We start from the raw sequence: 14,987 nt of genomic DNA on the forward strand, positions 1-14,987 counted from the left end.
TGTGTGTCTCCAGACCAGGTGTGTGTGTCCAGACCAGGTGTGTGTGACTCCAGACCACGTGAGTGTGTTCAGACCAGGTGTATGTGTTCAAACCACGTGTGTGTCTCTAGACCAGGTGTGTGTGTTCAGACCAGATGTGTCTACAGCCCTTGCAGACCATGTTCAGGTGGTGGTGTGGGAGCTGGACAGGTTAATTTAGTAATAAATGCAGGTGGGCAGGGACAGAAAGAGAAGAAAAGAGAAAAGTTGATTCTTGTAGAGACTGCTGACTTGAACCCTTGAGCCAATGTTAACATGAATGTGTCTGTTTTTGAATACCTAACACACTTTTTTAAGGAAAATTGTCCATCACTCAGAAACAAAACAAGTTTTCATCCTGAACATACAAGAGTTTAAACTACTTTTATTTCAACATTTTGATGAACTCGTCTAACCCAGTGGTGGTTTTTAAAGTTTTTCTTCTTCAGTGCCTCTGAGGCACCAAGAGAAAAGAGGGAAACTGGCCCTAATTTGTCTCCTGCCATCCTGCCAGGAGCCACTGCTGGATTTCCATGACCTTAAAAGCAATCTTTAGCTGTTTATCATTTTTATTAAGACGAATAGTACTTGGTGTGGTCCTGCTCAGTTCGATGTGAGGGCTTAAACAGATCTTATGCAGTCCTCTGCAGCTGTAACCAGACTCTGCTAACACTGAGAGTTTGGGGGTTTATTTTATGATCTCAGGTTATAAACACTTGGCAAAACTTCAGGCTTTTAATCACTTTTCTCTCTGTCTTCTAATTCACCATAATCTGTTAATTTAAGGAATTAAATCATTGCAGTTTGATGGCGTTACTAGCGTGCTAATTTGCATCGTTTTGTTGATATATTCTTTTAAAGGTGTAGAAAGTAATCATCTCTACCACGGTCAAGTTTTCTTTGCCATCACAAATGTCTTTCTCTCAGTAACATGTACAAATACTGAGGTAAGGCTTGGGGTGGTAGTAGCTGAGAGTCTTGCATAACGTACTTCAAGCACTAACGGATAACGTGAGGTTTTGTTAAATCGCATGAGTTTGTACATTTTCCAGGCTTGTCTTAATAAACTTCATCTTTTGTCTTCATGAGATGAACTCCAGCATGAGACGTGGTGAGAAACGTGCCGGGGCCTTCTTATTACGAGTGGGATCCATTTTTGTTTGTGGAAAAACTCTCCAGCTGTTTGTGGTCAGCAGGAGGAACATCTGTGTCCTTAGCTCCAAGGACAAACGGACAGACCTCTGGCTAGTTCACGCTGCAGACAAACGTGTGTGTTTTGGTCTTACGGTAAAGTGAATTCTTGTCTTTGTGCAGAGACGTGGCCAACTTTTTGTGTTTTCAGTGTGAGCTGGTGTTAAACGCCCAACAGTGTTTGATCACCTGCCTGTTTGGACATAATGGATTGTACTGGTTTCCCTCAGTTTCCTGCAGTCACTCCTTTGATACTCTTTATTGCTCACACAAACTTTATTCCTCGCTCTATTTAGCACACACACACTACCACACACAGTTATGGATGTTGTCCCACCCCTCACTCCTCACAGCTGGGCCCGAGGTAGCAGCAGTGACATATGGGTAAGTCAGCCTGCAGCATCGCTCAACCTCAGCCTGCCAAGCTGAACAAGAACAGCATCCTCCCGTCACGTCAACAGCCCCCTCTTCTTTTTTGTAATCTCTCCAGCGCCACCATCCCCTGAAGTCTGTGAGATCTGTCTTTGTTTGCTTCTAATCTAAACTCCACAAGCACTTTTCATTTATATTAAGGTTTGTGTCACTTTTAGTATTAGGAGCTGAAATCTAACGGTACAGGATCTTACATGTTAGATTTGAGCTGATACTAATTCAGATCCAGCATCGCAGTAAGGACAAATTCATCCTCTAATTCACAGCTTACTTTGGAAGAAGAAATGCGAATCTTGTATGCGTTTGATTTATTAACGCTCAAACACGCACAGACAGTTTTGTAATCTTTGTTTGCATTTAAGTCTTTTTTTAATGAAACCAAATTTTAGTGCAACATCTGGAAAACTAGTTATATATGTACGTCAAATTATTATTTTCTGAATGTTTTATTAAAAGCTGTCCAGTCAAGCACAAGATATTTGGCTAACAGACAAATGTACACACAGACAGACAATCATACGGTCTTTCGTATGGGTCGGTGACAATTGGGTGCTTGGACTTGTCACGGTTTTGAGTTTTGGATCCAGTTTGGAGTTTTACAAAAACAAAACCTATTTTATTATGAAGTAAAACAAAGTTCTGATGAGGCAGAAAAAAACGTACACACCACTGGCGACTCAAGGAGGGACAAGGAAGCACAGGGAAGATCGGGTGTGGCATAAATAATGCATGATGCTCAGCTGGTGAGTGCGGTGAAGATGAGGAGCTCAACGGACCGGAGCTGATGAGAGAAGTGGCTGCAGCTGTGGCAGGTGAAACGGGGACTGGGTGTAGATGGGCGTGGCAGTCTGGCTGGAAAAGCCCTGACTGAGTGAGAAGTGGCTGATGGGACGGAGGAACCAAAACTGAACACAAACGAACCAAAGAAGCAAAAGAACTGAAAACAGAAAACACTGAAACGCGTCACAAAACAACTTAAACAATGAGTTTGACAGAACTTGACCTAAGTCCATCACGCCAAATCTCCTATTTGACTTTCTGTTGGTGCTGTTGCCATGGCGCCAGCATTTCATTTCACAACATTAAGCTACATAATTCGGTGGTAAAAGTGCTAATTTCATAAACGTTTGTGAGATCAGGTGGATCAAAACGGTTCAGTTTGAATTACCGTATTTTTCAGACTATAAGGCGCACTTAAGATCCTTAAATCTTCTCAAAAATCAACAGTTATGTATTAATTCTTGTTGTGCTTACTGCCCTCCAACCAGTTTTATGTGGTTAGTGTGAATGAGTTGAATAAAGTTTGACTTATCCGACTGTTTGTTTCGCTTAATGCACCTTATAGTCTGAAAAATACGGTAATTAAAACCTCCTTTACGTTTAAGATTTTTCCAGTAAGAGTTGCACTTCTTGAAGAAAATCATCACAATTTGCACAAATTGCTTGTAAATTATTCACCAGTTCACGAGTTCCTTCCCAACATTAACCCACACGTTTGTATAATTTTTTCAGATCAAACGGAGGTTAATTGAAATGAACCCACGTGTAGAAACGTTTTGAACGAACTAAACAGAATGAAGCTTTTCTGCCAGGTTTGACTCTTTCAACCTTTTACATCTTATCATTTTTCCTGACGGCGCAAAGACGTTGTCCGAAAGTGTTGGCCATTATCCCAGTCAGGACAATTATTCCACCGTACCACTCTGTGGAGCAGCAGATTTATTGCTCTGCCTGCAAGTGTGGCCTTTTGAAACGCATCAGGACAGCAGTTTCTTTCAAACGCACCCCGACCACAACAATTGTCAGGGTTGTTGTGTCAAATTGGAAATAACGGACATGACTGCTTTAGGAGGCACCACGCCGGCTGGAACTTAAAGCGCACACTAAATCATAAAGCTCCTTCAAACACGTACAGCATGAGTTGTCCTGATGCTGCTGCATGACCCAGGTAGATAAATCTAACAAAGTCAGGGACGGGTTCTTCTTTGTTGAAACGTTTCGTCTTTTCTCCAAAAGACTTCTTCAGTCTAAAGAAGTCTTGACTGGAGAGTCTGAACAAGTCTTTTGGATAAAAGACGAACCATTTGAACAAAGAAGAACCCGTCCAGAGGACCTGACTCATCCTTGCAGCATGAGTTGGTGCACCAGTCTCTGCACATGCTGTTCGCTACTTCCTGCGTCGACTCACTGCAGCCCCAGAGCCGGTGCCATGCCACATCTCCAGGTGCATGATTTGTGACATCTGACCAATTAAATGCTGCCTCACGCAGAGAAAAAATAGCCTCCAGATGTTTTATCTCAGCTGGATTGGAGGGCTGACGTGGCACGGTGGCGTGGAGAGAAATTCTTGGTCTTTTCTCACGAGTCGAGTTGTCAGTGATGAAGGCAGCAGGAAGGGAGAGAACGAGAGGGCTGGTTCTCGTTCACTGTACCGTATTTGGTTCTTTGTAACTGGGTTGTGTTCATAACTAGATGCTCAGAGTTGCAGTGTGTCACCCTCAGGCTGTGGAAAACATGTTTACACGCTCTTATTTAGAATCGAGTGTTGAATCCAGGCTGAAGGTCTCCATTTGTATGTGTTACACACAAACCCGGAGGACGCCTTGATTTACCAAACATGTATTTTGTAGGCTCCTCATAACTCGTTCTGTAGATGAGAGTGAGCGCGACCCATTTGTCTCTGGATTCCATGGCAACAGCAGAAAATGTGGACAGAGAAACCTCTCCTCAACCCTGCTGAAAATCACAGCTATCTCTTCAATAAGAACAGAAGCGTTGAGTGAGATTACCTGCTGTATGAGTGTGCTACTCCTCCGTCCTCCCCCGCCTGCGTCCCCTTCCAGAGTCAGCTGGCGGAGCACTCGCATTATGAAACCACTCTTTTAATCCGCATAGTTAGAAACACTATAAAGAGGTGAAGTTGCAGCATGTGGCTTTTATTTGCTCTGCTGATCACTGCAATGTCGGCTGGATGCGAGTTTAATTCAGCTTTGCTGCTGCTCATCGGCACAAAGCACATTCAGGCAGTTCATCAGAGTTGTTTACCACATTAATCTGGTGGAAAGAATTAAAAGAGCCTTAGATAAAAGTTGCACGCACTGGCATAACTTGGGTTTAAGCTGAACGAGCTCTGAGAGCTTCTCTTTTAAGGTTCTTAGGGGTCTGATAATGTCACCTTTCAGCCATGGAAACACGTTAAATTTGCAGCAGTTTTATCCCTTTTATAGACATATTTAGCAGCTGTGAGTTAATTAACAGGAAATAAATACAGAAAACATTGTTTAAATTCTATGAGGCAAATTCAATATGTTTTAGTGGTCACGTGTTACAACGGCTTCAAACAATGTTCCTCTGTTTTTGCACTGACTTTGCGTTAATTGAAAGAACTATATATTTTTTTAATCCCCCGGTTGTTTTTATATATTATGGCATTTTTCGGATTATAAGGCACATTAAGTGAAACAAGTTCTTTTTGACAGATTTTTGAGCGCTGTGTACCAAATAATATCCGTTCGAGGTCAATAAGCACAACCAGAATTAATACATAAGGCTCACTGTCAGTTGTTGAGAAATTTAAAGGATTTTAAGTGCACCTTATAGTCCCCAAAATACGGTACTGTAAGCATAAAGTGCATTTTTAAATCAGGATACAGTGTTTGGCACCACACCCACCCGCGATGTGAAAAACTGCGAAGTAGGGATGCAGTAGTTCAAGTTCAGTAAACTTTGTCAAGACATGTGCCAGGCTGTAATCACACTCACTCATCACCTGCTACTTCCAATCTCCCTTCTTAAATAAACAATTTAAAATTTAGATACTGTACCATTTTAAATAAACAATCCACGCAGCGTGGATTGTTTATTTTAAGTTGGAAGACAAAAGTCGATCGGTGCGTCTGGACATCAAAGGGTTAACCTTCAAAAAGCTGCAGCAGGAGAAATGTGTGCATGGCAGAGAAGGAGATCAGCTGATCAGCTGCAGGAGGGAGCTTCCCCCTGCACTTGTGGGCCACACACATGCTGCAAAATCATTTAAAATAATTTATTTTAAATTAACAACCCATGGCTCATCCACCAATCAGCCAATCGTGTCATGTCCAATCTTACTTTGAAAAAAAACGCAATTTAGCAAATCCACGCACGATAAACAAACCGTGAAGTAGTGAGGGACTACTGTAGCTGGAAGTGTATTTTACATTTAGTGGCATGCTAAATATCACATTTGTTCTTTATTTGCACACACAGAACATGTGGTACTACAACACGTGTGTGTGTGTGTAGTACTGAGGACTCCACACCTGCAGCTTGAAAATAATCAAACTTCATGACTCCAGCCTGGATCCAACAGAGAAGTTTCCACTGAGTCCAGTCTTCTCAGCAGGTTCGTTTCTGCTCCTTTGGAAGCCGTCAGTGTTAAAACAGACTCTGTTGTTGTTTCAGCAGCCGGCTGCACTCGTTCTCAGTCAGTTACACGTGCACGCCTGAAAATATGGTGAAATTATCACCTGCCACCGAAAGGTGATGATGATGATCATCATTTTTTATTTCAGACAGACATTTCACCAACAAAACATAATAATAAAGACTTTAATGCTTCTAAGTGTAAATACAATATCTTATTATTAAATATATATACTCAGTTTTTATATACTCAAATACATGTAAATACTCCACTTTTTTGGTGACCGAGTCTGAAAAGGAGTATGATGAAGTTTAACTTATATAATCATACCCCTTTTCCATTCATTAGTTCATATTATAAATAGTCTTCCTGTTGCCAGTATGCTTTCCAAAAATAATAATGATAATAATAATAAAAAGTAATAATAATAATAATAACTATAATAATAATAATAATAATAATAACTATAATAAGGTGAGTGTGGAATGTGAAGTCTTGTCCATGCCCAGCGTCTATCTATGCTGTTAGTAAAATATCTCATGAATCCCTGATCAGATTTTAACGAAACAGTCAGAAAGTAATTATTGCGTCATCTACATCTTGGACTGACTCTCATTTGACGACAGACGCAAGCAAATTATTATAACTTCCTGTTTTACAGACATTGAGCTAAATGTTGGTACTTGAACACAAAAGAAGATTGGATTGTTTAAAGTCTGCTCTCATCCGATGGGTAAAGTTCAAACAGTTTGTGTCCAGGACGTGAGGTGTCTGCAGAGACACTTGCTGCCTGTTTCCTGACCCTGCACCTGCAAAAGTCTTGAACGGAGGCGAAAATCAGCGCAGCTGCTCCTCTCTGGTGGCAGAGCCAAACCAGGCAGTGATGGACTGAATGAAGGAGCTGTAGAAGATGTCCTGCAGCTGCTGTGGCAGGAGGTGACACTTGATGAGTTCATGAGACTTCTGCCGAGTCTCCTTCATGACATCGTCTACACTCAGATCCTAACTAGTGGACATGAAAATGAGTGGAAATCTTTAAAAGAAACAGAAAAGACAAATGAACAGTGAATGCAGATGTTGTGGTACTCGCCTCAGTCAAACGGGCCAACATGAACAACACTGATGACCCAACTGTCTGTCGACAAATGCCCAAAACTCTTTCTATTAAAGCTCCAGCAGACGAGATCTGTGGACGTGTTGTGCTCCTGTTTTGTGCTCTGTCTCCCTGGGCTCATTAAGAATGGATGCTTCTTAATATATTTTTCATCAAGGAGCTTGTTCTGTAATTCCATCACAAAAGAAGTTATGTTAGTTCCAACAATGCATGGGCGCGTTGCTGATTTATGGCTCTTGTACCTTATTAAAGTGAATAAAGAGACTCACGAGCAGAATCCTGACACTGTGATGTAAAGCACCCTCCACTTTGCTGCTTTAACTCAGTTATTGCTGTGCAGTTATTTGCATGCTCCCATTTGTCCACTGTGATGTAACCAAACATTGTTTGTAAAGAACAGAACGGTAGCTAGATTTGGAGCGTCTGCATTAAATCTTCATGCGGCCTTGCATTAAAGGACACACCACACGCCGCTGTAGCTGTAGTTATGAGTGCAAGCAGCTGCAGCTCCTTTCAAATGAAAGACGCTCTGCTGTCTTCAGGGACGAATGTCTCAGCGTGACCTGCCAGTGGCCTTCACTCACCCCCAGGCTGCAGCTCACGCCACCCCGTGTTCAGACCAGCAGATGCAAACACGGACTGTATGTGAACACAAACGGTGCTGCGGCTGCCGTTTCCTTCACTGATTTTATGTTGGCGAGTCAAAGCAGCTGCGATTTATAGAAATAAAAATTCCCTGTTTCATATTTGAAACAAGTCATTTGAAAAGAGAAGGGTCTGAAAAGTCACAGTTTCTACACATCCTGCATATAGATTACCGTACGTATAAGTCGCATCAGTCCAAATATGTCTAATAAAGTGGAAAAAAACATAAATGCGTCACTTTGCCATACCAGTCGCACCAATTATGCGTCACCGCTGACAAGTCGTGTTTGTTACATGTCACCGCCGACAACCTGGAAATGTGGGCCATTGGCTGCCATGTGGCGGCCGCAAGAGTGTGTACGGGAGGACTTTAACAAGACTTTAACAAGATTAACACTTAAAAACTATTTGTTTGCTCAACATTATAGTAAAGGTGTGTCTCAGTCTAACTTTTCCTTAATAAATGCACTTTGACGGTCAAATCGGCTGCATTTCAAAAGCTGATTTGCAGCTGCGGGAGAGCGCAGAGGGACGGCTTGCTGTCCATTTCTTCAAAGTTTAAAAAGATAACCACCTAAAAAGAATTATTTGTTTGCTTTAGTTTATAGCAAAGGTGTCTCAGTTGAATTTTTACTTAATAAATGCACTTTAATGGTCAAATCAACTGCACTTCACCTGGGCGATGCGGCGAAATGCAATTGATTTGACGTTTGCTCCAGTTCTGTAGCGAGACGAAGGTGGCTTGTATGGCAAGCCAAGTGTCTCATTAATAGCCACTTTTACCTATTAATGAGGCACTTGGCTTGCCATATGACCCGAGGGCCCTCTAGTGGCTAAAAATGGTAGTGTTCAATATTTTCCACATCAGAATGAGTGAAATCGTCAAACCTCAGCCAAAAACTGGATTATAAATATGAGGAAAAAAGCATAAATATGTCGCTTCACTGTATAAATAGCAGGCATGCTAATTTATGCAAAAAACTGTGACTTGTACAGCAAAACATATGGTAGTTACTGCTGTAAGACTAGAGTCCTTTGCACAGCAGTAACCATAAAGTTCATCTTCACATGTAGAATCACTACAAGTGGACGCTGTTGTTCTGTTTTCAACCTTCTGAGATTACTTTACGATGCCTTTAACCTCACAGTAATCCTAAAGTTAAATTAAAAAGTCTTAGAAGGCTTTTAACAAATGAAATTAACTTTTATTTTAAGTTTTAAATACAAAAAATAAAAATAAACATTCCAAGTTCTGTTTGTCTTTAAGCATTTGTGCCCTTATTGGTGTGACTGGTGTCAACATCTGGAGCTTGGTCCAGGCGTAAAGGTTTTTACTTCAGTTTTTACTTTTTTATTTTTCTGGGTGAAACTTGTTTAAAAAGAACTTGTTTTGGATTTCTGCACATTCTCTCTTTTTGTTTTCCCTGAAGTTTCACTTTTATGAATTCAGGGACTCGGGGACCAGATGTGGCAGCGCTCCGAAATGTGATTTATTTTATTATTATTTTTTCAGTTTTCACTTTTCATGGATTGAATGAGAGATTTTAAATAAAACCTTTCCACATCAGTCAATGTTGCTTTACATTTTTAAATGAAGTGCTAACAATTTAAATAAAAACAATAAAAATGCAGTTTATAGTTTGATTAATTCAAGTTTTTGGTAATACTGGTTTTAGTTTGCATCTCTAAAATAACCATTATTCTGTCATTATAGTCTGAACTACTGTAATATTTGCTCAAATCACATTGTTTTGGCCACAAAATGGGTCTGTAAGTAGCACAACTGCATCAATCAACAATATAGTTCCTTAAAAAAATAAACAAAATTCAGAATTTTTACTTGTGTTTACAACAGAAGTTGTTTGGTAGAACTTGAGGATCTCACTCTTTCTGAACCCATGTTTGTGCATTGAATTTTTATTTATTTATTTTTGATGCAGGTACACCCTTTGCTGATGCGCGAGCGGCGCTCAGAGACCCACAGGAACAAGTTACTGCGGCGGACTGTCAGCGTTCCTGTTGAGGGAAGGCATCACCCAGAGATGGGTAAGCAGATTGTTTTCTAAGTCAATGTTGAGTGGCATTTTTTCCTAAAGAAAAGTTGTTTTTTTATGAGATGATGCTTCTTTTTTTTTGTTTGTTTTTTGTCAAAATGATGGTCTATTTGAGACTAATGTGAAGGCGTAGCACTGAACATTAACAAAGGTGTGTTCTAAAAATCTCCATATTCTGTCGGTGGAACGCTCTCTTGGGGTTGGAGATGAGTCTCTGCCTTCAGTGAAGGAGTCCAAGTATTTGAGAATCTTGTTCATGAATGACAGCAGGGTGAGGTAATGGGAGATGGATCAAAGAATCAGGGCCTCATTTGCAGAAATGAGGGTGTTGCTCTGGTCCGTTGTGGTGAAGAAACAGCTAAAAGGTGAAGCAATTTCCTGTTCCATCTACGTTCTAAACCTCACCTGTGATTGTGAGGTATGGATCATGACCAAAACAACTAGATTCTGCATACAAGCTGATGAAATGAGCTTCCTCTGTAGGATGTATGGAGAAGAGCTCCAATTATTCTGGCGAAGCTCGGAGTAGGGCCGCTGCTCCTCCTCATTAAAAGGAGTCAGCTGACATGGTTCATCCATCTGATTAGGAAGCATCCTGCCTGCACATCTTAAAGGGAGGAGACCCAGAAATTTCTGTAGGGATCTTATTTTCTGTCTCATCTGGGAATGCTTTGGCATCCTACAGGAAGTGTTAGAAAACGTTTCTGAGGAGATAGATGAGGGTTTCCCACAGATGGATTGGATGGATGGATGGATGAAGGATGGATGGAAGGATGGATGGATGGACAGAAGGATGGATAGATTGAATGGATGGACAGATATATTGGATGGGTGGAGGATGGAGAATGGATGGATGATGGAGGATGGATGGAGGATGATGGAAGGATGGAAGGATAGATGGCCAGATGGATAGACAGACAGATGGATTGGATGGAGGATGGATAATGAATGATGGATTGATGGAGGATGATGGATGGATGGATGGATGGAAGGATGGATGGATGGACAGAAGGATGGATGGATGGATGGACAGAAGGATGGATGATTGAATGGATGGAAGGATGGATGGAAGGATGGGTTAGATGGAAGGATGGTTTGGATGGATGGATGGATTGGATGGATGGATGGATGAATGGATAGATGGATGGAAGGATGGATTGGATGAACGATGAATGGACAAATGGATGGACAAATACATGGATGGATGATGGATGGATGGAAGGATGGATTAGATGAATGATGGATGGACAAATGGATGGATGGATGATGGAAGGATGGATGGATGGATGGATGGATTAGATGAACGATGAATGGACAAATGGATGGATGGATGACGGATGGATGGATGGATGGATGGATGGATGGTACTAAACTATTGGTGGTTACTAAGCTAGCCACAAGACTGAAGTATTTTCTCACGGTGTTCTGATGTAAACGAACAAACAACCCACACTGTGTAAAACTGAAAAGAACAATTTTAAAGATTTATTAGCACCTGGTCAGATCTGCTTAGCAGAAGAATCAAAAATGAAATGTACTTTTATAATATCCTGATGCATGTACTTTTATAATCTGTCGTGAATGTTTCTGATAAATCTATGAATGAGCCTTTCTTCCATTCACCTCCACGTCTCCATTGGCCATTTTGAGTTTTCAAAGCAGTTACCTTTGTTGCTTCAGGTCAGGTTGCATAGCAACCAGATGGTGCGATGCTTTTGGAAACACGCTTTTGGAGTTATTATTCTCTCCCACAAGCACCACTCACAGCAGCACCTGAGCACCATTTATTTTTACCTTTCTATTATTTAACAAGTTTTTGTGTAAATACTAAAAATACTTCATATAATGAGTTTTGCTTCTGCATTTCTTATTAGCGAATGGGATTCATTTTGTCTTTACCCTTCCTGAATCAGATCCTTCTTGAATGTTTTCAAACTGACCCCAGCGCAGCAGCTTTTCTGCGTTGTCTTCGTCTCACTGGGACGTGCAGACACGTCCCCATCACTCCGTCTCCTTCCTTCACCTCTTTGTCTCACTCAGCTATTTTCAGGCCGTCCCTCATGGTGTCCTCCTCCTTCGACTCTGCCGCCTCTTTGTGAACCACGAGCGCTGATTCAACTGGATAAACATTTCCTTTGGTTCTGACCCCGGTGGCAGTCTGGGCTCAAAGCAGCCACTCTGACATGTTGACAAGGCCCGATACGCTGACACTCCGATGCCAGTTTAGATTACCGGCGTGACTGCGCATCATAAACACACTCAACAAAACAGGAAACTGATGCTGCTGCTGGAAATCTGCACTGCCCACGCCTTTGGGCCAGGCGGCACTCAGTGCTCATGTAGCTAACGAATGGAAGCTGTCTCAAGACCAGACTTTGGTTTATCACAGCTATGAACCTCCGTTTATAAAGTTATTTACATAAAACGCAAAGTTGGTGCTGAGTTCAAGACAGTTTGCTGCCCAGATTGTTTAACAGCCTAAATGTTTATGAAGCATTTATTCTATTGTGGTCCATTTTTATTCCAAACATTTTTCAGCTCGATTCTCGTCCCGTAGTTTTTATGCTATTTCAACAAATCATAAATCAAAACGTTCAGCTCTTTCAGGACAACCCTGCTATGACTTTTGGTATTGGTGCAACTTTTGTTGTTTTTTTTAATATTTAGCCTTTTCTGCCACTTTTTTCTCATTTGACCTCCTTCATATCTTTAAATGTGTTTACTACCTTTTACTGCTCCTTTCACATTTTATTCTGCTTTTGCTTCTTTCAACTTCCTTGTGCAAATTATTTTTTTTAATCTAATTTCAGCTAATTTCACCTGTTTTTTTTATCTGTTTGTGCTTCTTTCAGATTATTTCTGCTAACAAACATTTTTGTGATTCTTCTAACTTTCTACTAATTTCAGCTTGTTCTGCTACTTTCAGCTTTTTTGACTATTTCAGCTACTAGCTGTTTTGATGCTAATTAAAGCTTTTTCAGCTAATTCCACATTTTTTTGCACTTGGTTAAACTTTTTTTCAGTCTAATTCAGCAAAAATGTGCTCTCTACTTCCTACTGGTAATTTAAGCTTTTTTTTCTGCTGTTTTAACTTCTTTTCAGCTGTTTTTCTTTTTTCTTTTTCAGATAATATCCACTTTTTGTGCTCATTTCTGCTTCTTTCAGCAGACGTGCACTGCTTTCTTCTGCTAATTTAAGCTTGTTTTACCTTTTCAGCTGCCTTTTTAGCATAGTTTAGCTAATTTCAGCTGTTTTCGGATAAATTCACATTTTTCTTGGTAATTTCTGCTTCTTTCAGCCTAGCTAACTTCTTTCTGCTAATTTCAGTTTGTTATTCCCCTTTCAGCTTATTTCTGCTAGTTTCTGATTTTTCTGGTATTTCAGTTACTGTTTAGTTGTTTTTATGCTAAATTTAGCTTTTTCACCTAATTCTACATTCTTGGAGCTCATTTAAGATCTGTCCACTTCCTTCTAGTTTAAGCTCTTTCTACTTTTTCATCTACTTTCAGCTATTTTTTTTGCTAATATCAGCTTTTTTTAGTTAATGTCCTAATTTTTGTGATAATTTCTGCTTATTTAAACCTAATTCAGCAAATATAAGTTGTTTCCACTTTCTTCTGCTGAGTCAGGCTTGTTGTTCCAGTTCAGCTACATTTCAGCATGTTTTTAGCTAATTCCAGCTGTTTTTAGCAAGTTCTTCTGCAACAAGCATTCACACTGCATTTTCGCAGGAAATGCATTTTCTCTAGTTTATAAACTGATACTGGGTCTGAATGATGTTACTTTTGAAGCTACTTCTAAAAGTTTAAATAACTGACAACAAAGAGTCCAGATGTTTCTAATGATTACACATCGGTGCTGTCAGGGCTGTTATGGAAGAGACTTCTAGGAAACAGGTCAAGAAGTATTAAATGTCATTGTTACTCAGTTTAACCTATTTCTGAAGCATTCAAACCCATTCATCACCTTGAAAATGATAAAGTAATTGGATTTTTTTCACACAGTTGAAGGACAAGATATTTCCCATATCAGTAGATGAAAACCGAGAGTTCGGAAAAGTCTGCAGCGAGATGAAAGTCTGATAAAACTGCAGATACTTCAGCGGCTTATCAGCCGTTTGTGTCTTTGTGACAACACAGAAGATTCTGAGTCACCATTCATCACAAACGCAAAGGCCTGCACTTTTCTTACAACCGTGAAGAGCTGAGACAAGGGGACGCTCGACGGAGGGCAGATGGAGGATAAAGAGATCTTCAGTCTGATTCAGGATCAGTTAAACTCACAGCAGTACTTAACATTTCTCTGGCTCTTCTGTCTCCGTGCTGCCCGATGACGTAAATATTTTTACATTTTTGTTCACCAGAATGGATGAAGCAACCCAGCCATGTTACTTTGAATAAGTACAATGCAGCACAAGGATTTAATGTAAGGAGTGATAACTAATAACTCATCAACGCATCAAGTGTTTTTTTTACATGGCATCACGTGAAGATATTGAAAAACGTCCACAATCATGTGAGAAATGTGAAAAAAACATGTTTCACGTCCCAAACTGAAGTGTTTGAGGCCCCAGGAGCAGAATGTTTCCTACTGAAACATGGCGTATGCTTTAATCAAGAAAACAAGGTACAAATAAATCCTGATGTTTGAAACGGTCTGTACGTACACATAAATCCAGCTGTTTGAAGCCATGCGTACGTACAAATAAATCCAGATGTATGTAACCATGTACACACAAATAAATCCAGATGTTTGAAACGGTCTGTACGTACACATAAATCCAGCTGTTTGAAGCCATGCGTACGTAAAAAGTACAAATAAATCCAGATGCTTGAAACCATGCATACACACAAATAAATCCAGATGTTTGAAAACGTGCATACACACAAATAAGTCCAGGTGTATGAAACCATGCATACGCACAAATAAATCCAGATGTATGAAACAGTGTATGCACAAAGAAATCCAGATCTTTGAAACAATGCATATACACAAATAAATCCAGATGTTTGAAACGGTCTGTACGCACTCATAAATCCAGCTGTTTGAAACCATGCGTACGTTCAAACAAATCCAGATGTATGTAACCATGTACACACAAATAAATCCAGATGCTTGAAACCATGCATAC

At 40.3% G+C, this 14,987-nt stretch overlaps 1 protein-coding gene across 1 annotated transcript in view; it reads left to right on the plus strand.

Moving 5' to 3' along the window:
* syngap1b (synaptic Ras GTPase activating protein 1b) overlaps positions 1-14,987 on the plus strand; it is a 134,731-nt gene that overhangs the window by 8,894 nt on the left and 110,850 nt on the right. The window contains exon 2 of the mRNA XM_037676082.1: positions 9,743-9,848. Coding sequence (XP_037532010.1) covers positions 9,743-9,848 — 106 coding nt within the window. The remainder of the gene's footprint in view (positions 1-9,742; positions 9,849-14,987) is intronic.

The sequence above is a fragment of the Nematolebias whitei genome, chromosome 5 (assembly GCF_014905685.2).
Source record: "Nematolebias whitei isolate Nwh7 chromosome 5, NemWhi1, whole genome shotgun sequence".
Classification (NCBI taxonomy): Eukaryota; Metazoa; Chordata; class Actinopteri; order Cyprinodontiformes; family Rivulidae; genus Nematolebias; species Nematolebias whitei.